The sequence below is a fragment of the Podarcis tiliguerta genome (assembly GCF_965153285.1).
Source record: "Podarcis tiliguerta genome assembly, chromosome: 7".
NCBI lineage: Eukaryota > Metazoa > Chordata > Lepidosauria > Squamata > Lacertidae > Podarcis > Podarcis tiliguerta.
In genome coordinates this window covers 32,012,683-32,039,449 of record NC_139540.1, presented here as the reverse complement: position 1 = coordinate 32,039,449, position 26,767 = coordinate 32,012,683, and the positions used below count along the sequence as shown (strand labels likewise).

Sequence of the window (26,767 nt, the reverse complement as noted above, 5' to 3'; positions counted from 1 at the left end):
GTGGGTAGTGGTTTTCTGAAAGAACCTTTTGCTTCCTGTGCTGAAATCAATTCCTGCCACTCCAGGATGTGTGACACACAGTGTTTTATGGTTGCAAAATGTGGCTTGTGTTTGTATCGATCATAAAGTGCTATTAAATTCTGCAGCTCTGTAATAAGATTATAAAAATCAGGGCAACAGCTCATTTTTGGTTTGTCTGACACATTAGGCATTCTTGCTCATTATGAATTGAACGGCTACTGTGAGCTTCCCTTAAATGATCAGCTTGGGCAATTTCCTGTTTAGTGTCCCAAAAGTGCAAATCTGAATGATTTTCTCATGTGCAACTTTGCAAGCACGCCTACTCTGTTTGGAATCTGAAATTTATACTCTGCTCTGGATGTATCTAGGCATAACCCAACAATAGGAATAAAACTGTGCATATATTGTCTTACGATCACATGTTGCCCTTGTGGATCATGCCAAAGTATTTGATCTGGTAATCTGAACACTTACTTCCCACAGATTTCAAAGAGCACTGAGTAGACAATGAACTAACCAAATGTTCAGAAGCGTATGTTCTTGTCTGTCATATACATCTAGTCTATTATTAATAATATGAATAATTTTATTATTTGTACCCCACCCATCTGACTGGGTTGCCCCAGCCACTCTGAGTGGTTTATTCATACATGGTTAATCTGCAAGCTTGAGCCCATTTTCTAGTGAGAATGCCCCATTGAACATAGTGGAACATACTTTTGAGCAAACATTCATACGACTTTATTCATCATCACTTGACTGTTCAACACTTGATAACTGGCAGCAGCCAAATGTTGAAAGCATGGTGTTCTTTGCTAGAGATGTCATGATATGCATATATTTACATGTCAAGGCCCCATGACATTCTCCAGGGATTAAAAAACTAGACAATACGCAGTATTTTGGTTTTATGGGATTAAATAATGCCACAGTTTTATTGGTTACAGATGTGAAGGTTTTGGCCATGGGCATTGGGATAAGCCACCCGAATACCACTCCAGCCCCTCTGCTGGCAGTGTCTCTAAGGGTAAAGCCAACTGGAAGGGATGCTGTATGACCTATATCAAATTGGGGCATCCCCCAAATGGTCCCTGTTGGAGGAGTGGTATGGCCTAGCCCTCGTCTCAGCGTTGGACAATAGCCACTCCTCCCAGATCCTTTTCACAGGATATCCTTACTCGTGGAGAGTCAGGCAGAGGCTACAACCTCCCCTCCATCCAAGATCTAAGCTTACCCAGTGCCTGTCTGCCTTACAAAGTTGTGACAATTGCTATGAGGTTGGCGAAAACCAGTTGGCTGGTGACAATTTGCAAAATGGGAAAATTCCCACCAGCAAAGAAAATAGAGGCCAATTGGCCTGGTAGGCCCGCAATATATCCTGGCCCTGGGAGAGGGGCCAAGTGCTACCATTGGACAGTTGGTCCCACACCCAGGGAATGCCCACAAAGTCCTACCACCATTGGCCAATTTGGCAACAGACAGGCAATCTGGCCTGCCATTTGCCGCTTCACTAAAACAGCCCAGGACCCGCCCACAAAACTGCCTGTCCTAGAAGGCAAACAGACTTCCCAGGGCTCGCATGACTGATCCAGGACCTGGGGTGTTCATGGACATCTTAAATCACATTTTACCAAAAACTCTGAGGGGGGGAGTGGGAAAGGCTAACCATAACCTTCCTCTTCCTTATTTCACAAACAAATGATCAATATCAATGGGAGCTGCTTTTTCTCTGAGGTCAGTTCTGAATCAGTGCCATGAAGTCATGTTAAAGAGCAAAAAATGTGTTCAGTGAAACATAAGAGCTCACAGTGCTCTTGTATGGTATCCCTGTGTGGTGTGGTATGATATGTATGGCATGTGTGTTCTCTAGCTTGAGAATTCCACCATATTCAAAGCCTTGTCTTTTCTAAGGGTATCCCAGTCTGCCAGTACAACCGTTCCACAGCCCACCCCCATACAAGTGGGTGGCAGTGATGCCAATATCAGGAGGACAGCTATGTGACTCTCCGCAGCCAGCCAGCCATGCTGCTTCTGCATATGCTGATACCAGAAATCACTGCTTAGCTCACAATTAACCTTTGTGTCATATGAATGGAAAAGGGAGCAGAGCGGGTTGAATCCTTCACACAGCTGGACTGTCCAGCACAGCTGTGTATCAGGTGTCCATCTAAATCCCTTCTGAGGAGCACATTATATGTTGTAGCTTTCACATATTTATAGTAATGAATATGCAATCCTTTTAATTACATTCTCACATTAAAGAATTGCACTCCTATACTTGTTAACTTTTCTCACTGATTCCTTTTCTTGTTAAAAAAACTATATTGCAAGAAAATCCAACACAGACTTTCTATTTTCGAGACAGCATCTCAACTTCACACCTAACTATGCAGATTTAAATAGAGACCTATTGATGTTCAGAAACAGCTGGTATAGCCAGACAACTCTGTGTTGTAGCCATTAAAGGACAGTCAACTGTAGGGTGACAGGACTGTGAGAGCCAAGGTGAGTCACCTTATCAACATTTGACTTGCCTCCATAAATATAACCCGTTATTCCAAAAATCATATTTCATCCCACAGCACAGAAAAAAACGCTCTTTTTGTTGTTGTTTCATATCCTGTTCTAATTTACTAATTTAAGTCTGACTGAGTACTACTGCGATGTGAGGGGTTATATTGCTTTGGCTAATAGGTCATCTTCATTTTATGTATGTTTTATGTGTGTTAAACAACTTTATATATGGAAGGATTTTATATCTACAATCTATAGCATACAAAGATGATCTTCTGGGAACAGCCAAATGGGTTCCATTTCTTATTTCAGTTTACTCAGAGAAAGCTGATGTACTCATCCTATTATTACGAGTATCAATAAAAATGTGAAAACAAAACATAAGAGGCTACTGTCCATTTAGAAGAAGTTTTATCAGCATCTACTCTGCTCCCTTCAGGGAAAAAAGTAGTTCTTCACAAGACCCTGTGGTCCTGGTTGGGAGAATGATTTTGATTTTATGGCACTGTTTCTATTGCAGTAAACGTCTGCCTTCATGAGTAGATGTAGCTCTAGTACCCATTTCTTTTTAGTCAGATTGGATAATGATATAGTTATGGCCACCAGCTTGGATAGCTTTAAAAGAAGATTAAACAAATCTATGGAGGATGTGGCTTTCAGTGGCTACTAGGCACAATGGCTATGTTGTACCTCCATTGCCAGAGGTTGTATATGCCTCTGAATAACAGTTACTGAAAATCACAAGTATGGAGATCACTGTTGCACTCAGGTCCTCCTTGCATGTTTCCCATAGGCTTCTAGTTGGCTACTGTGAGAACAGGATTCTGAACTAAAGGGGTCTTTGGCATGATCCAGCAGGGCTGTTATTATTTTCTTCATGCATCACAGTTTGATAGCCAGGAGTATGTGTATCCAGTTCTAAAAGAAAAAACAAATTATCTGCAAATGAGATGGGAATCATAATGAAGGATGAAAACTGTATCAGTTTGTATTTGTCTTTCCAACCCCTGATGGCTTGATGATCAACCTGGCACCTCCTTACAGTTTCTAAGATGTCATCAAACCTCAGCCTTAATTTTCAAATTATTCTTTGTAACTATGAAGTCCAGAAACTCAGGGATAGCTAGAGCAAAGTATCAGGAATATCAGTGTTGCTTGTTTTCCCGGTTACCCATTACAACATGAATCTGTTCTTATTTTATATTTCCAGGCTTCTAAGCATGGGGGGAATCCCAAAACATGCTCTTATATTAGAGTCCTTGGCTGATTGGGCAAAAAGAAGAGCAGGGTGCGAGGAGCTAGTACAGACCAGATACTAACTGACCTAGCCCCCAAAATGCAAAGAAAATGCCTGCCCTTTGTTCTGGGAGCTAATTTAGAAAAATACTATATGTAACTTTTTTAGGACAAACTTGAACTACACTTCCTTTTATTTCAGGGTGGTGTGAGGACCCTAGGCATCAAAAAGTATGGGAAACACTGTTTTGGGACTGAGAATGTTGAGAGTTGAAGAGCATTGGCCCAGAGTTTGTAGGCATACAGTCCGCATGCTGCTGCATATGCTTGTAAACATGTGCAACCAATGCTTTCACACATACTGGGTAACAAATGTGCTACGGTTTAATCCTAAGGGTCTGAAGGACTGAAGCTCACAGCGCTTAAATACTAATATGCTAATCCCAACCTCTGGTTCCAAGAGGTTAATATGTTGTTTCGGTTTTAGTGATTCATTCTGGATAAGGCGGAATCATACATTAGTCCAAAATTGATTTATTCATTTAAGCCTTTGGTAGAGGAGGAGACGTGAAAAATGCACCTCATTTTTAAAACTGAGGCTGATAAGCAAATAATTTAAGTAATTTATCAAGTTCCAAAATATAGAAATGAAATGCAGGAGAAAAATAAATAGGAGTAAATGTGTGTGTCCTGACTCATGCTTGGAAAATGAATGGGATGGAAGAAAAGCAGCAATATATTTGCATAAAAGGAGGTTTTTGCATCCTCATTCTGAGGTTGAATTCATCAGGATATTCTGCTTCATTTAAATAAAGAAGGTACACAAGTTCCCATTTAGTCCTGTGCCATATTAGAAATTAGACCTTTTTTGCAGCGTAACTTTCACCAAGAAGGTTGTGTTCACTTCTGCTTCACACTAATGACATGGGGTTGGGGCCAGACTATGCTTAGCCATACTTAAGCATAGATGCATTAAAACATAAATCTTCTTGATTTCAATGGGCCTACTCTTAAGTATGTGTGGTAGACCTGAATCCAGTCCATCATATTTTGATGACCAACTGTGAATGGAAGAAATCCAGCACTGAAATTGTATCACATATTCAGCTTCTCAGTGTACGTACAGCATATTCTGTGGAATAAAACTCACTCATGAGGACTATTTGGAAACTGTATTCTCGCCTGCTATGTGGTTTTATGCATGTGAAAGAGTTTCTTATCCAAATCAAGCTGCTTTGAAACTGAATATCCGCAGAAGTTGCTTTATGTCTTGTTGAATTATATATCGTTCCCCCCACCGCCGCCCAAATCATTCATAAAAAGCACTATTCAGAATCTTACACACTCCACATGTGCTTTTCTTTGACACAATTTTGTTTGTTTGTTTGTTTGTTTCATTCATTCATTTCTATACCACGCTTTGGCTCATACTATAAAATGAATACAAACCATTAAAAGAAAAAACAAGGCAAACAAAACTGAAAGAAGAAATAAAGCTAGCAAATGTTCTGTTTGTGCTATTAAATTTACTCCTCATTTGCATTTGAGTAATTAGTAATATAAAATTTCTTTCACACATAGTACACATTTTCACAGCTCACCATGGGAGGGACATCCTTAGCATTCGCATTTTGCATATGGGCAACTGATGAGACTTGCCCAGAGCCATCCAAGAAAGGCAGAAAGGAGCTAGGATTTGAGCATCCTTCTTCCCATGGGTCTACCTTGGGCTCTGCTTCCTTCCATAAATGGAAGGAGCCCTTCCACTTGTGGAGGGGCAAGTCTTCACCCAACCAAGAGAAAATAAAATAGCTATCCCAGTGGACCCCATATCAAGAACTATTAGAGTATAACAGCCGTGCCTTTTCAAGAAACTACCCTTCTTGCCGCACAAAAAATGTACCTCTTTTCAGGTAGAATCTAAATGTCATTGTTCACAGCATTCATAGCTATTAGTCTGCTTGTGAATATCCAACAACCTTCACCTGGAATATCTATAGGAATATTTGAATTAATGGCCACATCAGTTTAGGAGTATGGCTGTTTCTAGTTACTAATTGGTGATGAGCTTGGAAACCTTTCATCACAGAAGCTACAAAGACATGCCCTTGGTAAGATCATTAGAAGTTCTTAGGACTTAAAACCTAAATGAGGCATGCAGTAAGATGCCAATTAGTAAAACAGTTTCACAAACCCAGCAATATGGAGAAAATGCAAGGTAAGCCACCCTAAGCTTTTCAATAACCTCTGGCAACCTTCCAAATGCAAAAGAAAGCCCCAAGTCCATTGGCTCATCTAGCTCAGTGCTGTTGACACTGGCAGGCAGCAGCTCTGCACAGGTGGTCCCCAAGCCTTATGAAGAATGCTGGGGATGAACCTAGAAGCTTTTCATGCAAAGTCTCCCACTGAACCACAACCATTCCAGAGATGGAGCCACATATGATAGGGGGGAAAAGAATATAGCCTGGAATGTACTGATGGATCTCTGGGTGATTTGCAGCAGATCACCAAAGATGTCTGGCTCCCAGTTGTTTGACAGTAGCAACAACAAAATGGCACACCCACACCAAATTAAGCTGCTGAAATGAAGAAAACTTGGGGTAACCAGAAATAAATTTTGCTTATGGGAGAACTGTGAGCTCAACGCAGATCTGTTACTCAGTAGAAGTCCCTGTGTTCAAAGGCCCCATGGGCTGTACTCAAAACAGTGCTAAACGGAATATTCCATTAGTGGCAGAATTTCTCCTTGCACAGCAGAAGGTTCAGCCTCTTTCCTCCCTCTGCTCACCCCTTAAACCTGTTCTGGGGATTTCCCCAATCCTCTCAAGCAGATTTTGGGAGAGCACAGGGGGAGGAGAGGAAAGGAAATCCCATTGGGCAAGTGGAACTTGTTCCACCTGCAGTTATTTAGTTGAATACCACACTTAGTACTTTTAATTCAAAGTATATGTCATTTGTCCCTGACTCCAATCAGTGGCTATCTGGGTCTAGTAAAACTAGATCCCTCAAGCCCTCTCCTGACTTGTGGTTTACAGTCACATACACACCTGAAAGAAGACTGTGGCACACACACACACACTCCCTGGTCAGATGAATGTTCTCCAATATAATCGTTTCAGGAAACAAATACTAGTTCAGTTCAGATATCAAAAGGGTGCAGAGAAGGGCAGCCCAAATGATCAGGGGCTTGGAAGAAGAGGATGAAATATTTGTGGCTTTTACAGTTTAGAACAAAATGAGGCGGGGGGCAGCCTGGGAAAAGTGGACACAAAGAAGTTTTTCCCCCCTTCTCATACGTCTGGAGCTTTGGGGTCATCCCATGAGACTCACTAGCAGTAGTTTGAGGACACAGAAAAAAGAGATATCATTTTATACAATTCATGACTTGTTGAATTCCTGCTTCCAGAAGTAGTGATGGCCACCAGCCTAGATGCCTTGAAAAGCAGATCAAACAGATTCATGGAGGATGAAGCAATCGATGGCCGTTAGTTATGGTGGCAACATGGAACGTTTGTGTTCAGAGGCAATATAACTCTGAATCGCATTTGCTGAACAACATTGAGGGAGGGCTCTTGCCTTTGTTCCCTAACTGTGAGCTTCCAAGAAGCATCTGGTTGGTGTCCATAGCAAACAGAATGATGCATAGTGTGGTGTAGTGGTTAGAATGCTGGACTGGGACCTGGGAGATCAGGGTTCAAATCCCCACTTACTTAGCCAACAAGCTCACTTTGTCGACTTGGGCCAGTCACCTTTGCTCAACCTAACCTACATTGCAGGGTTGTTGTGAGGATAAATCATGGAGAATCTTGTGAGCTCCTTAGAGGAAAGGTGGGATATAAATATAATAAATAAAACTAGCTCAGGATTAGCAAACACGCTTCTGATGTTGTTGAATTGCAACTCACATCATCTCTGACCCTTGGCCATGCTGGCTGGGGCTAATGGGAGTCGGAATCCAACAGCATCTGAATGACACCATATTGGCTACCTCTTCACAAAATAGACCTTTGGTCAAAAACAATAATACCCATATGTGTGTGTGTGTGTGTGTGTGTGTGTGTGTCTTTTATTCTAAACCCTCCTACACCTTATTAGGCCACTTCAAAGACAGAAAAAGAAAAGAAATCAGAAGTCCTGCATGTTAATCATCTTTTCTGCTGCATACATGCTTATTTTCATAAAGTTTTCTTCATCCTGTAATTACAGTTCTTCACAATGACTGGTCAAAAACTGAAAAAATAAAAAAAGAATGCTTTTATGAGCTTTCCTGACCAGTGCTTTATCTTCTTGTCATTATGCTTCCAGATATCTTAGGTTGCATTTAATGATAAGTCACAACATTTTCATAAAGGAGCATTTCATATAGAGCAGCTAGTCTTGCATAACCACTGGGCGCAAAAATGCAACAAATATCTTCCCAAGGTCCCTGTCTGAATGAAGGACTAGGAACTTTTGTCATCGTCGATAGGCGCTGGCAGTCAAAATAAATAAATGTATTATAAACTCATCCTCAGTGGCTGTCTGAAAATGTAAGTATAACAAAAGGGTTGTTTCTAAAGACTAATTGTGTTTCTTGTGACTATTGGAATATTTATTAAGTCGGTTTTTGTCCGATGACCTTGTCCTGCACTGATTTAGCCACTACTGCTACTGTTTCACACTCGAAGTGCCAGCAGTGTTCTAGATACTGTAAGGTAGATAAAGGTAAGGGACCTTTGGGCAGTTAAGTCCAGTCAAAGGCGACTATGGTGTGCAGTGCTCATTTCGCTGTTCAGACAGAGGGAGCCAGTGTTTGTCCATAGACAGCTTTCCAGGTTGTGTGGCCAGCATGTCTAAACTGCTTCTTGTGTAATGGAATACCTTTGGCTGGACTGAACCATCCAGGGGTTCTTTACACACACACACACACACACACACACACACACACCTTTAGAGTCACTGCAGACATTACTCTGTAGAAAATGCATCTCTGCCACAGGATCAATGCACAGCATTGCCTCCTTACTGCATGCACACATTGTCAAGCATGTAATTGTGAAGTGCAAATAGGCACTGCATTTTCATGTTTGCACACAGAATGGTTTCCTGTGTGTGTGTTTAAAAGTAAGCAATGGCTCTCAAATGAATTGTGCTGAAATGACTGGAGAGGGGAAAGATGGCACTAGAGGAGACTACCATAAAGTAGTCTGGAAAAGGCAGATGCTGAAAAGGAAGAAGAGGTATTAGGAGAATTTATTATCTCCATGGACACCTCCAAAATGTCAAAGGAGCCAAGAAATAAAGTAAGGATCTTCAGCCTGCACGTACTCGCTGTGGTTGCAGCTAGGAGGCCTGTGGCACAGGAGAATATGGTACAGTTAGTTTTATTCAACAAGGATTACTGCTGTTGCTGAATATATGGTAGATATCTATATATTCATGATTGCAATTACAGTGCTAAAAAGAGGCCATAGTGGTCTCCAGGATGAGAGGCCAGGATGGTATAATAGAGACATCTGCTGGTAAAAATAGGGAAACTTTCTTGGAAGCCACCATAGGATTTACTTGTGAGATCACCTTTACTATGGTAATGACACTCCCGTTGGTGACAGGCTCAGTGTAACACCAGTACATTTAGATGCAATATACAAATCCTCAGACTTGCTCTTCAGAAACAATGAAATCTCTTTTTTCTTCAAGGTGAGCATCACCAGGCCATGAAAAATGCAGTATGTGTAACCATAAACATGTAGAAGGATATAGCAATGCATAAACATTTCACGAAGTGTCTAAGTTCAGATAGTATGCATTGTTTCATTTACAGTAGTTATTGACTGAAATGGCTTTAGAAATATTTGCAAAATACTTTAGGTCAGAAAATAGCTTGTGACAGCTGAACTGATAGGCTAAAATATTAGGTTTATGGTCCAGTGACATTAGGATAATGTGTTGAATATAGTGTTTCATATGAATACTAAACATAAAATATATATGATCTCAACAAAAGGCAAGGCAATAAGAACTAAACTGCACAGTCAACAGGATCACGGGGTACCTTACATTGAGTAGTACCATTTCAGACTGCAGATGTGGAATAGTATCTTTGAATACTCCTCCATATAAAAGCTATTCAGTTTTAGCCTAACGTTCCCCTTAATATGAAAGGATAACCACCCTAAAGCACCTTCCTAACTACATCTGCATGTTCCATAGCCACTGGCCTTAAAAGGTACCGTCCTAGTCAGAAACTACTTGCTAATTGCTGACTAGCTGTATATCATTTCAAATATACTAACCAGGAATGACTGGTAGAGTGGGGCAGTGCCATAGAGGCATCCTGCCTTTCTGTACAAAACTATGCATATGTACTCAGAAGTAATTTATATTGTGTTTATTGGAGCATACTCTTGCTAAGTGTGTTTAGGATTGCAGATTTTTAATATGGACTGGGAGCTTGAAGTTAACTTTAAGTATTGTCAGCCAGGCAGAAGAATCAGCCAAGTGTAGATCAGGAAAATAATGGTGGAGTTTTGTAGCTATCTTACTTTCAAAATGTAGTTGAACAAGGAAACCTGTCTGACAGATAATGACACATATTCATTTAGGACAGGTTCAAGCGTAGTGTGCCTATTACATTATTATGCATCTGTCGGGGCTAACAATAGACAGAGATGACAAAAATGAATGTTGATTTATGAAACCTTGAACTAAATGGGAGCGTGAATGTAAAATAAGAATAAAGAGAAAATTCGAAGCCCAAGATTCAAATGATAAACTAAAGCTGTATTAATAGTGCCTATAGCAGACTAAGTAGAGTAGAACTGGTGTGATACAGTGGATTCAAAGTTCTCATGTCAGATGTGGGAATTTGGATAGATAAAAGTATTTTTGGTCCAGTAGTGTCTATGTCATATTGCACCATACTCTGTATATTCTAGGAGCAATTGTCTCCTTAAGGTCCCATTCAGTCCATACATAAAATTTATAATACCCATACGTCATAAGAAAGTCTAACAATAAATATGCAGAAAATTAATACCAGTATCAGCAAAAAATTAAGCACCACTCTTAGCTCCTTGGGGGGAGAACTGGTATAATAATATAGTTGATAATTGCTCACCAATACATATTCTAATTTGGCACCATTTTATGCAAGGGTTACTTACAGTATAGCTACTTACTTTTCTATGTAAAAGGGGGGGGAAACAATTCTACATTGTCTAGACATCAACTCTTGTTATAATTTCTTTTTAAATTATAAACAAACTGCCTTTGATTGGAGCTGTTTTGCTTATTTGCCTATTTCCACCAATTCGACAAGTATACACCTCATTTTTCAGCCTTATTTTCTTGTTTTTGATTTTTTTTTCTGTAAAAAGAGTTGGGCTAGATTTTGGACCAAATTATATAGATGCACGCCCTCTAAATGTCATGTAACAGAAGACTAATTCATCCGTGTGTGTGGTACACATTGTAGTAAGGTATTCAGCACGATGTTTGTGGACAAGCTCACAGTTTTTGCATTTACTTATCAAAATACTTACTTATTCAGCACCATGTTTGTGGACAAGCTCACAGTTTTTGCATTTACTTATCAAAATGTAGACTGAACTTTGGAATCTTTCTAAACTCCACAAAAGCCAATAATCATTCTGGGTGTATTAAGTCCAATGATGCAGAATATTCATGCATCTATCATATTTAGGTGGTGGCCCCTAAACCTCCCTATGCAGAACAAAATAATAGTGAACTGGTATGGGGAAACAGTTCTATGGTTTTTTGGGGGGGGCAGGGGTACAAAAACATCATGTACCTCTGCAGCATTATCAATATTTCCTCATATTTGGGAGCAGTTTACAGCTGTACAAATTCTATAATGGATCTAAACAAACAAACAAGACCTCGTCACACATAATCAAAATCACACTACTGCACAAAGTTTTCCTCAGAGCTCTGCAATCATACTTCACTCCCTTAGAAATCAATTATGCACAACAAACTTCCAGTGGATTGGGACCATTAGGTTGTCTCCAGTGTTGGTCCTACTTAGAGTAGACCCATTGAACTGAGGGGCCTAATTTAGTCATGCACTTTAATTACAGTGGGCCTAGGATTAACATTCACTACAACCGAATGGTTTGAGACAACTTTTTCTTTAGGCAACAACCTATCAACCAAAAGTTAAGAATGCACATTATTTTATCACCAATCTATAGCTGGCAATGGTTGCCTGTCACAAAGCTTATAACACTACAGCTTTTTTATTTAAAAAAAAAATCAGCAAATATTATATTAAAAATGGAGGGGGTGACTGCTTGTAATTGCTCATAATAATTTATTTCATATATTATGCCCAGTGCTCTTTTTAAATTATTTATGTGATGTTTTTAAGCTTGCATTTTACTAATTTCCTGTTGCCAGTGTGGTATTTAGCATCTAATTTTCAATTGTTGCTATGGCATTTGGCATCAAGTCCTAATAAAGCTACTGGAGAAGCACACATTGAACTTAATAGGCTTTAGCATGGTTCCCAAGTTGTTCAAGTGAGATGACTTATCTTGCACATTAAGTACCTCCTGTTCATTTATCATAATGCCATTGATTTTATGTCTAGACAGCCTCCCATTCTTCAACAAAATAAAAATTACCTCATCTGACTTAATATTTCACCATAATATTGATGATGCATACTTCCATTGTTCATAATCCTGCTGCCATAAGTTGACAAAATAGCAAGGGAAAGCTACACAGTGTATTGCTTACTTACAAATATGCCACTAGGTTTATGAAACTAACAAAAAGCAGGATCAAAACTTTTTTTAAAAAAGTCAGTGGATATATCTGAATTCTATTTTTATTTTCTAACTTTTATAGCCCACATTTCTCCTGCCACAGAACCCAAGGCAGCATACATGCGTTCTTAGGTGGTCTCCTATCCAGGTAGTGGCCAGCACCAAACCTTCATAGCTTCAGCAAGGTGGTAGACAACATGGCATCCTTCACATGTTGTGGACTACCCCTCTCATCACCCATGATCATTGGTCAATGGTTGAGGATGATGGGAGTTGTAGTCATGGGCATTGCCAGGATTTGGGGGATCCACCACAGCTGTTGAGCTTTCTTTGATGTGACAGTTAATGAGTGGTACATTTTCATCAGCCAAGATGTACTATTTTCGATAACTCTTGGTGTACAGCAGTCAGTATACCCCCATGTGCACGTACCAAGGAGGAGGGAAGAGAACACTATTGTGACATGGGATGATCCCTTTTTGTGTACACAGCTGTGTTTATACTGGGAGAGATTACAGCTTTTGATATGAGACAAACCCATTTTTGTTGTTCTGTAAAGGAGCTTGTACAGTGATGTGTGGTGTGATGGTTAGGGTGTTGAACTAGGACCTGAGAGCAGTGGCATAGCGTGGGGGTGCAGGGGGGGCCGGCCGCACCGGGCGCAACATCTGGGAGGGGCGCGCTCGCACTCGCAGCTCTCTGCCCCTACCTGGCTCACTCACTCTCTCTCACTGCAGTGCTGGCTGTGCAAATCCGATCCGAGCCGCCGGGTCGCCGCCCACTGTGGAGGGGAGGGTGCCAGGCGTGCGGTGCGGTGCGGAGAGAGAGCGAGGGACTATCTGGGGGAGGGAGTGCAGCGGGGGGGCGCAAATTACTTGCCTTGCCCCGGGTTAGGGGGCGCAAATTACTTGCCTTGCCCCGGGTGCTGACAACCCACGCTACGCCACTGCCTGAGAGACCATGGATCACATCCTTACTCAGCAATGAAACTCACCAGATGGCCTTGACCAGCCTAACCTACCTCATAGGGTCGTTGTGAGCAAAATATGGAGAAGAGGAGAGTCATGTATTCCACCTTGAGCTCCTCTGAGGAAAGGCAGGATATAAACAATGGGGGAGGGACATATAGGTTAGTTGATCAGGAAGAATTCTGTTCTTTGGGGGGCAGGGGAACAGTAGCTGATTTGTACTTGCTATATTTGAGTTTGAACTTCATTTTCCCAGCTCATTACATTGACTGTGTTTTAATCATAGTGACTTAAATTTGATTATATCTTGAAAATTCTTGCATAGGTGAAAGAGATGGAGGAATTTCTGTTGTACTACATCTTTTATATTTCCATTCTTCCTGTTCCCGTTCTATATAATGATGTTCAAATTGTTCTGTTATAGTGATGGATGTGATGAAGAAGCAAATTAGGTGCACAGGAACAAAGCCAGCTTTTAATGCCAGTTAAAAATTGGAGATGTACCAACAGAGATTACTGAGATGTACTAAATATTTAACACTACGGAGAAAGAAAGGGGTTTTATTCATTCACAAATTACTTCACAAAGACAGAGTTGTATCTGGAAATATTCCTAACACTGTCCGTACTTTGCTGTCTTGTATGGGGAATGAAACGTAACTCACAACAGAAGAGATGTCTCATCTGCATGCAGAATCTCCTAGTAAAACAAAAAAGTAAAATTAACCAATATTTCTCCTGACATTAAATAATCCAAGGGAAATAGTGGAAACATATTTTGTTGCCTTCTTTAAATGGGAAAGATAGATTGCAAGCCACTAAAACTGGAGAAAATAAGAACAATCATATTTTGAAAGAGAGCTGCCTTGCAGTGTAACATTAATACAGTGAAGCTGCTGTGCGAGACATCAACAATACTGTACTCAGAGCTCCCCCAACCCTGATAGCTGTGGGGCTTTTCTAACTTTTTTTTCACAGGGAGGGAACACTTCTGGCTCTTGCTACATGAACGCTTATTAAATTGGATCCCTGCTGGATCAGAGCAAAAGCTAATCTAGTCCAGCATCCTTTTCTTACAATGGCCAACCAGATGCGTATGGAAAGCCTGCAAGCCTGTTTGACTGCAATTTCCCACAAGTTGAACTAAGGTCCCATTGAAATCAATGGGACAAATTAGTCATGACTTAAGACCCGTTTATTGCGATGGGTGTTAAGTTCAACTAACCTATAGTACAATCCTGTCTACTCAGAGATAAGCTCCACTGAGCTCTATTGGACATACTCCCAGATGAGTATGCCTGAGACCGCAGCCAATGTACGTGGGCACTTGCTTGCACCTATGTGTCATTGGAAACAAGATAGCTTAAAATGACCAATTTCCCAAAAATATGTATAAAACGATATGTATTTTTTGGTACTTCATGAGTCCAAACTGAAATTCAAGGCAGAACACAGTTTGCTTTGGTACTTTTCACGGAAAACAGAAAATTACTGTTTTATCTGAAGGGGAGAAATTGCATTTCCAAATGCTGCACTTCGGTAAATTCATTGACCGTAACATTTTCTCACGTAATCTTAAGGCTGTCCATTTTCTTTCAGCTTTCAAATAATTGAACTAAGTGATAAAAAGTGAAATGCTAAAGGATGTTGAGCTTCTTTCTCTTCCCCCACCTCTATACTTCTTATGCTGTAACTGAAAATGATTTAAAGACTGTGGAATATGTTAGCTGATAGAACATTTCTCGGAACATCTGTCTATTGTACACAATAGCTAGCATCTGAAATGTTAAAACTTTATGGAATGGAACATTGCGGTTAGGCTATTGGCCTCACTGTAATGTCCAATCCTGGGGCACTATATCCAAGTGCTCTGTCTCACTAGGTCAACTGCAATGCCCCAGTGGAGCTGTATGGTGGTTAAAGTGTTGAACTACAGCATGAGAGGCCAGGATTCAAATTCCCACTCAGCTATGAAACTCACTGGGCACCCTTGGGCTGGTCACTGCCTCTCAGCTTAACCTACCTCACAGGGTTATTGTGATGATAAAATGAAGAAGGGGGAAATCATGTACACTTCTTGAATGAGAGATAAGTGTGTGTGTGTGTTGTGTGTACGTGTTTACACACCCACAAAATATCTACAACTATGCCATCACATATATTTCCCTAATTTGACAAATGTTAATGATTGTTCATCTTAAGAATATGGTCTGATTTATACATATGTTTGAAGTTGGTGGATTTTTGCCAAAGTCAGTATGACTTGAACCCAAACTCCACTCCCACTGATGGAAGCATCCTCTGAGCAGACAGAAGTTGGATTCTTTTGCTGATTTCCCTCCTAGACCACAAGGTCCTATGAAAATATTATGTGACAGGTTGGAGGACCCTCCAGAACACTGGGAGCTGCATAGGAAAAGGGAAATTGGCGTTAGTTGCCTTGGTCACCCACTTCCACCAGTGATATTTCTCCATCAAAAGGCCAGTGTGGGCAGAAGGAGCTCTTCTGTTTGCAGAGGGTGAAGTTTTGATCCAGCCCCAGTTGTTGTTCTCCAACTCCCATCAGCACTAGCCATCATGGCCAGTAGTCAGGGATTATGGGAACTGTAGTCCAGCAGCATCTGAAGTCCCAGAGATTCCTCATCCCGGATCTTGCATGAACTAATCAGGGTGACTGGGTATAGCAGATCTTGTCTAATTGCAGTGACATGAATATGATGACCTTCAAATATCCATTATGATTTGCTAACCACATTGTTTTTGCTTATTTTTGTTTTACAGATTTTGGCCATTGTATCTATTTTGTTCATTGTGCTGTCCACCATTGCTTTGTCACTCAACACTCTACCTGAGCTTCAAGTAATTGATGAATTTGGACAACTAAATGACAACCCCCAGCTAGCACATGTAGAAGCTGTGTGTATAGCTTGGTTCACTATGGAGTACCTTTTGCGTTTCCTGTCATCTCCAAACAAGTGGAAGTTCTTCAAAGGTCCATTAAATGTGATTGACTTGCTGGCCATTTTACCCTACTATGTCACCATTTTCCTCACAGAATCCAACAAAAGTGTGCTGCAGTTCCAAAATGTCCGCCGTGTTGTTCAGATATTCCGTATTATGAGGATACTCAGGATCCTTAAACTTGCCAGACACTCAACAGGCCTTCAGTCTTTAGGATTCACACTCAGGAGGAGTTACAATGAATTGGGTTTATTGATATTATTTTTAGCAATGGGTATCATGATATTTTCCAGTCTTGTATTTTTTGCTGAGAAAGACGAAGATGCTACAAAGTTTACTAGTATCCCTGCATCATTTTGGTGGGCCACCATCACTATGACTACAGTAGGCTATGGTGATATATATCCTAAGACTTTACTAGGTAAAATTGTTGGAGGGTTGTGTTGCATTGCTGGAGTGCTGGTAATTGCTCTACCTATTCCCATCATAGTCAACAATTTCTCTGAGTTTTATAAGGAGCAAAAACGGCAGGAGAAAGCCATTAAACGAAGGGAGGCACTTGAGCGAGCAAAAAGAAATGGAAGCATTGTCTCAATGAATCTAAAAGATGCCTTTGCCCGCAGCATGGAACTGATTGATGTAGCCGTGGATTCCGGTAAGACTGAGGAAGCAGCCAACTCCAAGGAAACCCCTGACGATAACCACTTATCTCCAAGCCGGTGGAAATGGGCCAGAAGGACAATGTCTGAAACAAGTTCTAATAAGTCCTTGGAGAATAAATATCAGGAAGTGAGCCAGCAAGATACCAACGAAAAGCTCAACAATATTGTCACAGCTTCCAGCCCCCAACACTTGAGTGCTCAGAAACTCGAAATGTTATACAATGAAATTACTAAAACTCAGTCTCAGCCTAATCTCAATGCCAACTACCAAGGCCCGTCAGCGAAACCTCCCTTATATGAGGAGGAAATTGAAATGGAAGAGGTTGTTGGGCAAGGAGAACCATCCATGTCAGGGCAAAGAGACATAGTGACGGACATGAGAAGCATTTCCAGCATTGATAGCTTTGCCAGCTGTGCAACCGATTTCACTGAGACAGATCGGTCTCCCTTGCCCCCATACTCTGGTTCTCACCTGCAACTAAGGTTCCCACCTGACCCTGTCCATTTGGAAGACCAAAGAGCAAAGAGTTCTCAGTTTTTATCACACACCAAGGATAAAATGTTTGCCCCCAGAGACGTCACCTTTGAGTACTCCCCAGTTGATACAGCCATGAACATGGATGACGCTGGCTCCCAGTCTCTGCTTCATGGCCCTTTGCACTTTGACAGCTCCATGTTAAGTCCCAAAAGTTCTCTCAAAGGAAGCAATCCATTAAAAGCAAGGTCCCTTAAGGTTAATTTTAAGGAAAACAGAGGTGGCGCTCCACCAACGCCCCCAAGCACTGCAAGGCCACTTCCAGTAACAACGGCGGCAGATTTCATGCAATCCACCCCTCCTCAGCATATCAGCACCATTCTCTTAGAAGAGAATTCACCACACGGCGACAGGCCCTTGCTGGGTGCTGATGCCTCCATGGTTTGCCAGAGCATTCCTAAGAAATCATCCCCTTCTCTGTTTCCAAAACAAAAGCTTTTTACTTTCCCTTCCAAAGAGAGGAGAAGCTTCACCGAAATGGACACTGGAGAAGAAGACGACTTCATGGAGATTCCTGGAATGACAAGACATGACAGAGAGCAGGATATCAAGACAAACTGCTACGGGGAAAAACACAAAGATGGGAACCATTTAACAGAAGAGCCTCGAGTCACCTCTTCTTCCCCCAAAATCTTGGGGCAAAACTGTACACAAGACATTTACAGTGTCGGGGGGGATGTAAAAGGGGACAATAGCCAAGAAGGTCACAAAATGGAAAACCACTTGTTTCCCCCAGAAATCCATACAAATCCTGGAGAAACTGGCTACTGTCCCACACGGGAAACCAGCATGTGACTAGTCAGGAGAGCAATAATGACAAAAACTGATTTCTTAAAACCACAATTAGTAATGCCTATGAACTAAAACATGGGAAGCCTCAGAAGTAAAAAAAAAAAAAAGTTATTTTTGCATGGCATGAAGAGTTGATTAGTTTAAGTACTGTTTAATTTAAAAGTGGAAATCTGCTTTTTTTGTAACAAAAAAGGAGAAAAAATCAGTTAAAAAAATGATGCAAGAACAGTGAGTAAAATAAAGAGCTCTTTTAGGAGCCCATATTCTGCAACGTCTGACATTTTTGGTCCTTTCACTAATGATTGTAGATAAGTCTTTTTTTAAAAAAATATTTTAACTTTTTTTGCTCTTGGTTATAATGAATTTTGGGAATTTGCACATGAAAGGATGAAATGCTGATGCATGTGTTCATAATGGTGTGAAACAAGGTGCTTTGAGCCTGCAAAATGCATACATTTGTAAATAGTTTGGGTTTGTGGGGAGATCTACAGTTATCAAGGATATGTGGAAAATACGTTTCCCGGGACACAGGTACTTCCTTCACAGTTTGCTGCCTGGAGGATTTGTACAGACTTATGTTGCAAAATTGCAACTTCTTCTTAAAGCATCTCACCTATCTTGCTTTCTGTTTAAAAGCTCATAAAGTATAAGCTGTTTGTTTAAGTAAATGACAGTGTTTTCTCATCTATCTGTGAAGTAAATCATAGCTCAAATTATTTTAATTTGCATAGATTTCACGGATAAATTTGCAAGTTTTGAGTAAAATTCTGTTTAGACTGTGCAAGATTTAATGACCAGAAATTGAAAACTTGATATAAGAACTGCCAAAATCAAAACAAAGACAAGGACACCATTACGTTACATAATAAAATTATTTCTATGGCAATAAAATGTGCCAAATGGCCATGAAAAAATGATTATTTTATATTTAAAAGTTCAAAAGTTTGTATTACAGTTACAATTGCTGTATGCACTATTGTTAATATCTTATTTTTTTTAAATGAAGTTTTTGTGGTTGTAAGTTTGCTTCTAAAATCTCTTTAGGAGTGCTGTGGCTTTTGTCCACCACTTCTTTACTACTAGGCGCCCCAATTTTAGATAACTTATTAATTTCAGAATACCAACATGATTACTCTTTCTTGTCAACAGACAAGGATCGCTGCTTTATGAGCAAAGTTGGAAAACTCAGAGTAGACAATCTTTTCATTGTGCCCAGCCTCTGCTTCAATTTTGCAAATGTGGTGTTTTATACAGACTTTGCTGTGGGCAGTTTTGCTCTTTCGGGTTTTTCATATCTAATTATTGCAATTAATTAACAAGTTAACAAAATAATTTGAAACTTCTGTGGATTTCTTCCTCTTCATGCTCTTCCATCACATGCATTCTATGTTAATCAATAGGATAAAAGCTCTCCTGCAATAAGATAAAACAGCATGTGAACGGAACTTTCCAAATTGTGTACCTTTTACCCAAATTCCAATAATTTTAGTAGAATAATCACTTCTGCAAATTTAAAGAAGCTGTTAAATGCATTAAAATATTTTCAAATCACAAAACAATATTGGACCTAATAAGCTTAATAATTTTAATTTTCTAATAAAAACAATATTCTAATTTGGGGGGGGGAGAGTTCTTCAACATAAAACCTTACCCACTTACACTGATTTTACTCAGTACAGACCACTTAAAATTCATGTTACCTTCAACAGAATAATTTCTAATATAGCTGAGCAGAATTCAAAATTTCTCATATGCTTTCTTAAAGGAAATTTTCCTTTAATTTCCTTTCCTTTTTTCCTTTTTCCTTTTCCTTTTCCTTTCTTTTTTCTATTTGGCTGCAACAGCTTTCAAAGAGAAAACTGGGCCTTATCCTGTCGCCCTCAGGTTTTACTTTTGTAAGGAAATGTCACCATCATGTATTTAATATGTGTCTTTTGGACCAAATACCAAGCACAGCAAAAGTCATCTTTATTTTTTTCCAATTCTTAGACCCTTTTTAATACTTGCCTTTGTTTTTAAATACAGTATCTCCAGATATTTCTCTTAAGAATTAATAATGCAGTTAAATGTCATTTCTTAAAAAACAAAAAACAATGTCTGGTCATTAGGTCTCAAAATATGCATTTGTTCTTCATGGCTGTCCAGGTAATTATATTTCTGCATATGATTTAAGTTAATTATGTGGCATTCTGCTTAATCCTTTTCAATGACCTCCATTTTATTTTATGAACCTCCTTTGTTTATGTCTCTTGTTTTATTGATAGATATTCCCATTGACTGAGACTAAATGCTAACTAGCTTTTAAAAGACATTGCTCTGTAATTTCTGTACTTTTTTAACACCATGCTGCCCTATTTGATCTGTCTTCATAATGACAACCATATAAAGAACAAAACCAAAGGCTAAACGAAACCTTGGGCTTCGGTTGAAAATGGGAGGTTGGTCACTGATTTCAATGAAATCCTAGTTTCATTCATAATCCTTACCCAGGGAAAACACTTGTTGGCTACCATGACTGTTCTATCATGAGCTATAGGTGGAAGGATCCAAAGCTAAAATATGCTCTTTTCATATGTAATAAACCTTTCCTATCTTCAGAGCCCTGCTGGTGTACCATATGAGCTACATGTTGACGTCCCTTCCCATTGGCTAGTACTGGCTTCAGTCTACTTATGTGTCAAGACTTTGGATTGTATCCTGTGTTAGCTATACTCAGAATAGACATTGAAATCAATGAACATGACTTAGCTTAGGTCCATTTATTTTATTGGGTCTATCCTGAATAAAACTTAGTTGGATGCAACCTTTTGTCTCCCAAGCTACGTCCATTAAGCAATAATTTGGAAGCCCTTTGCTACTGGATACAAAAATGTTCTAAGCTTATCTGAATCTGACCTCACATATGTTGTTAGGAGTAATTCCATTTGTGCCACACACACAAATGATCATTAACACAAGAGGATGCCTTTGAGGCAAGCTCAAGAGCATGAACCTATTTTTGGATAGTGGAGAAAGTGTATTTTCATACATAAAGGGTAAGATACATTGTGTCCTCTTCCTAAAATGGGTTTAAGAACCGAAGCTTTACTAAAGATAGCATCCCATCTAGATAGCCTGTAAGCAACTATATGTTCTACACTTAGTCCAGGGTAGCGAATGTGATGCTCAAGTGACGTTGTTGGACTCCAACTCCCATCCACCCCTGTCGGTATTGTCAGTGGTCAGAGATTATGGGAACTCTAGTCCAGCAACATGCGGAGGGCACCATGTTGGCTACCCTGTGATAGAGTGTTCCTTTCTATCTTATGGAACAACAACATCTGACATCACATTACCACTCCATGTTCATTATGGTTCTACAACATCACATAAGTCATTGTTTGTACTTCAAAAGCAAACTCAAATTACAGGTTAAAAAAACAGCGGCACTTTAAAGACTAACAGATTTTTATTATGGCATAAACTTTGTGTCCTGGCTAATGCATAGTTTTGGTAACAGCATTTCCAGTATTTGGTCACAGTAAGCTTGGAAAGGAAAGGAAAGGACATGGAAAACAACCCTCACACTACAGGAAGAAACACAGCAACAAGAGGGAGAAGGAAAGGCAGAGTACCTGTGAGTACCTAAGGCATGTTTAAAAACATACTACTGCTATGTTCAATTACCTGTTGCTTGTATAATAAGGTAACTATTGTCACAAAAGTCCATGTTAAGACTTTTGTTCCAACCCTATATTGCTTGCCCATCCACCACTATTCTTGAAACCGGCATAAAAAATCCTATTCATTGCTGTTTGGGGATTGCCTGCTAAGACTGCCATCCTCTGGCTAGCTTCACCAAGTGAATCCAAGTGTGATGTAGCCAAAAATGGTTGCATACTAAGAGTTTAGCAAGGATGCTCTTCTAGCTATATGACATTATAAGATAACTATATTTTTTAGCAGTGCTAGTCTAGTGTTATCTTCTGCCCCATTTTCCTAAAGGGGAGACAAATGTATTCAAATATGCTAAGAGATATATTTAATAATCTGTGACTCTTTGTCACAAGTTTTCCAAAGCAACTCATTTCTCTCTACTCAGCTGATCACTGATTTGGCTTTGTTCTGTGATAACTGGGAGGTGGTATTGCTGGCAACTCACCAAGCCGAGATCGGCTGTGTACAAGTGATAAATAGCTTGTCAGAGACTTGGAAGCGTTATTGTTCAGCAAGCATTGCCAGTGGTGGACACATTCGCGTTTTGTGTCCCACTTTGATGTTCAAACCAAGTTTACACCTTTCTGTAGTGATATGTGATGTGCTTAATGCAGTTTAATACATAGATTTTCTCAGGGACAAAAAGAATTTGCACTGAATTATTCCAATGAAGCAAGCTGCAAAAGCTTGTTTACATTACAGCCGTCTGCCTAAGCTCCATTGGGTTCAAGTTCAATTGCAGCCTTACAAAGCAATCCAGCCCCCCAAACCTGGCCCACTGTGATGGAAAGAGTATGGATGTGGCAGAAGTGTCCCTCTGCTTGGCTCCGCTGGCAGCATCCTTCACCACCACAGATGTTCCCCTGGGACCTGCTGAAAGCACAGGCAGGCAGACTCTACTACCTCTGGTATCCCTGCCAGTGGTAACTAGTAGAAACTCCTGAAATGGGACCTTTCTGGGGAAGGGAGGGGTGAGAAAGGAATGGAGCTGTGTCAGCCAAGGATTTGCTGGATTCAAAACCAGCCCAGGTACCAGCAGTGATTCTAATTTGGGCCTTTCTGCTATAGCAGAGCTGGGGGATAAATTGCCCTCACTTTTCACCGAGGACAGCATGAGAGGCAGGTGCTTTAGATGTGGCGGCTCCTCCCCTTCCAGGAGGGAGTTAGACTGGTTCCCTTAGTGGGCTTCATGCTCTTAATTTGTTTTTGGAACAAGGCAGTGCAAATTTATTTATTTACTTTAGCCCAGAAACACTATACTTTGCAATTGTCTTGAGCACAGCGCACATAAAAAAAATTCCTCCCCAAATCAGCACCCGTTTGGCTTCCTTTCCTTTTTTAGCCTTTTCATGTTGGGATGCTGCCCACCTCCATTTCCTGCAAGTTTCTGTAGCACAGGCTTCCTCTAACTCGGCCCTCCAGATGTTTTTGGCCTACAACTCCCACAATCCCTAGCTAGCAGGTCCAGTGGTCAGGGATGATGGGAACTGTCGTCTCAAACCATCTGGAGGGCTGAGTTTGAGGAAGCCTGCTGTAGCACATCAAGCTGCAAAAGCCAACAGGTGCACAGAAGTATGCCTGGCATTTTTGTAATAGCTGGGGGTTTGTTTCAATGTGCTGACGCCTAAAGGCTACTTTCTTGTATCCCCCCTGTGCCTGAGCACTTTGGGGACTTTTGTTTAGGGACTTGACCCTTCCCATTCCTCTTTTACATATGCATAAGTATCAAGCTACTAATCTTTGGTCAAGCCCAGTGTCATAGCGGCAGTGAAATGGAGGTTCTTCTAGATAAACAAATATGTGCATGCCACCTTGGCAGCTCACGTACTATGAGAAATATCAGAAGAGCTGCACACACCCCTTTCCCACCTTTGCTTCTTAAAGCACAGCACAAACACACAGAGAGAAAGGTGCCCTGAGGATCCACAAATCCCTGGAATGTATTGCAACACAATATGAAAAGCAAAACTGGCAAATCACATCACACACACACACGTGGCGTTCTTTCTGTTCATGCATGAATCTGTTTGGATCCTAGCCAATGCAGCCTCTCACCTTTATTATAACGAGTGAGCAATCTTCAAAGAGGACACAGTGGTCTAAGTAATTGCTCCCAGTGACAGAGTGTAGCACTCAAAATACTGTTCATTAAGTGTCAAACTCTACTGAGACAGCAAGCAGTATTAGTATGGAGGCAGCAATTCTGTACACTCACCTTATGTAACAAGGTGATCAGCCTTCCACAGTCTGGGGCCCTCCAGATGCTGTTGGACTCCCATCAGCCTTAGCCAGCATGGCCAATGGTCAGGGATTATGGGAGTTGTAGTCCAAAAATATTATAGGCATAGGGCTGATCAAAATCCAACTCCACAGAAGCCACAGCTGGCCATGAAAGCAAATGGGCTGCTGCTCTCTTGGAGCTGCTTCTGATTTATAAGAAACAAGACCACAACCTGCCTGCAGAGTGTTTTCTGCCCATGTCTTAAATGTAAATGGCTACTACATAAGTGGACAATGATGGAAAATCAGCTTCTCAACCATGTATATTTATGTCCTGAAAAAAGTGTGGATAGGCTTTTCTCCTTATTGGGTGTTACATGAAATTATTATTTAATTTTTCCATTGTCTCCCTGTATGTTCACTTCATCATGCTGCTTACACAGGGAGGTTTCAGATTCGTTCTCACAATAGGGATGGAACCTTGGGTCCAAAGATCCCCACGTGATGGCAGAAAGCGCTTCTGTTCACCCTAAGGGTGCTGTTTTGCTTTTGAGAGGGTCCCCCTGGAGTGGCTTCTCCCGAGCAAGCTACAGCCAGATGAAAAATCAGCACAGCCGTGTGTCAATGGAAACACTTTCTGCTTGCACACAGGGATCTCTGAGTAAGCCAGCCCTCAAAAAGCAATATCCAAAGCCAAGCTGAAACTAAAAGATCGGTTCATTTACTGTGGGTTCAGGCAAAGTGGTTTCCTGTCTGTCTAGGTCAGAGTACTGGAGAGAGAAAGAATTGCATCCCACATCCCTGGGCGGAGGGCAGAGTTTTAGTGTTATTCCTCTATATATTCTCAGAGCTTTAGCCACGTTCATCATATGCAAGTCAGTGCCAGCCATGCAGATAAAAATCTAAACATTTAGAGATCAGTTTTCAGTAACAAACAGCACTCAGCACTTAGCCTGTTGCATTGAGATAACTGTAAATAACCACTCAATATGTACTGTTTCATGTTTATCAGTTAGATGTTATCTCCCATATTTGTTTCATATCTACAGTAGCATGGACTGAGTTTACTTAACAATGTTTTCTTCTATGGACGCTACAAATACTGTGGTGGGGGAGGGAAGCACAACAGTATTTTTTAAAATTGTACTGGCACAATAGCTGTGTCTTTACTATCGCTCAGTTTTGAACGAATGGCAGCATTTCACTGTAAACTGCTATACTAACAACATATTCTCCTTTTTAAAAAACAAAGCATCCTTTTGGGATAGGAGATATGTGCATATATGATAAGTCTCATCTAATCTCATTCATCTGCCTTTACAAAATGCCCCATCCAAAATGGGAGAGTCTGCTGCTTTTGTTGTATATATTACTTCTATTTTAGGGATGGAGCAGGACTGAAAATTACAGTGTTCTTGTAAGGGCATTTTGCAATGGTAACAGCATCATGCATGCTTTGTTGCATCTTTGTATTTACTAGAAATGTCTTGTTTTCACCTTTTATTTTTCTGTAGAGAGCATACCACTTTAACTCCCCACCCCCACCCCACCACTGTCCATCTTGCACCATTAATAGAACTTCACATATAATGGTATTCGTATCAATGTTTCCATATCAGCTGCATTTTAACATCAATGAAAAGGAAATGTGATTTTTTTTTTGTTATACTAGTTTTTTGCTGATCAGCTAAATATTTCTGCACCAATCAGCATTTAAATATGCATGTGGTAGTCTGTATTGTACAGTTGTTCAACATCAAAATACTTGTTTATTTTCTGTCAAATGTCTGTAAAATGAATGGCATTGTTCTCCATTTCAGTCTGCCAGAATAAGCAGAATAGTCAATAAATGTGTAAATGAATCATCTGTGTCTCATTTCAGTTCTCTGCATGAAGCCACTTTACATTAAACATTACATACATACCAAAATGTCAATCCATAAGTGACTTTGGGTTTCATTATGGGGGGAAACAAACTTAAAACCTATTGGAAGAAATATACAGGATGATGATGGGATAAGAAAGGGTGCTTTGCATTGTTCATACTTTGCTTCAATAGCTAATTCGTTCCCTTACAAGGCATCTCAGCCCAATTCTCCTAGGTTATGTCTGCATGTGTAGCCCTCTTTTTTACTTCTCCGTTCCACTATAGATTGTCCCTTGTTGTATCTTGATTTTCTTCTATTGGTAGTTCCTCTCCTATACTGTTAGGTCCCACAAGTCTTAAATCAGTAACTTCAGGACGGGATCATTTCCCTTGCTTGCTGCTTCCACAGCAAACACTTGGCTATGAAGATAACCCACTGAGTGTCACTTCCACACCAAATGTGTATAGCACAAGGCTTCCCCCCAAGAATCCTGGGAACTGTAGCTTGTTAAGGGTGCTGGGAA

General features: G+C 40.4%; 1 protein-coding gene across 2 annotated transcripts in view; it reads left to right on the top strand.

Moving 5' to 3' along the window:
- KCNB2 (potassium voltage-gated channel subfamily B member 2) overlaps positions 1–26,238 on the top strand; it is a 222,214-nt gene extending 195,976 nt beyond the window's left edge. For both annotated transcript variants that reach the window (XM_083451020.1, XM_083451019.1), the window contains one exon: positions 16,292–26,238. In XM_083451020.1, coding sequence (XP_083307146.1) covers positions 16,292–18,463 — 2,172 coding nt within the window. In that variant the 3' untranslated portion in view covers positions 18,464–26,238. The remainder of the gene's footprint in view (positions 1–16,291) is intronic.
- The last annotated feature ends 529 nt before the right edge of the window (positions 26,239–26,767 follow it).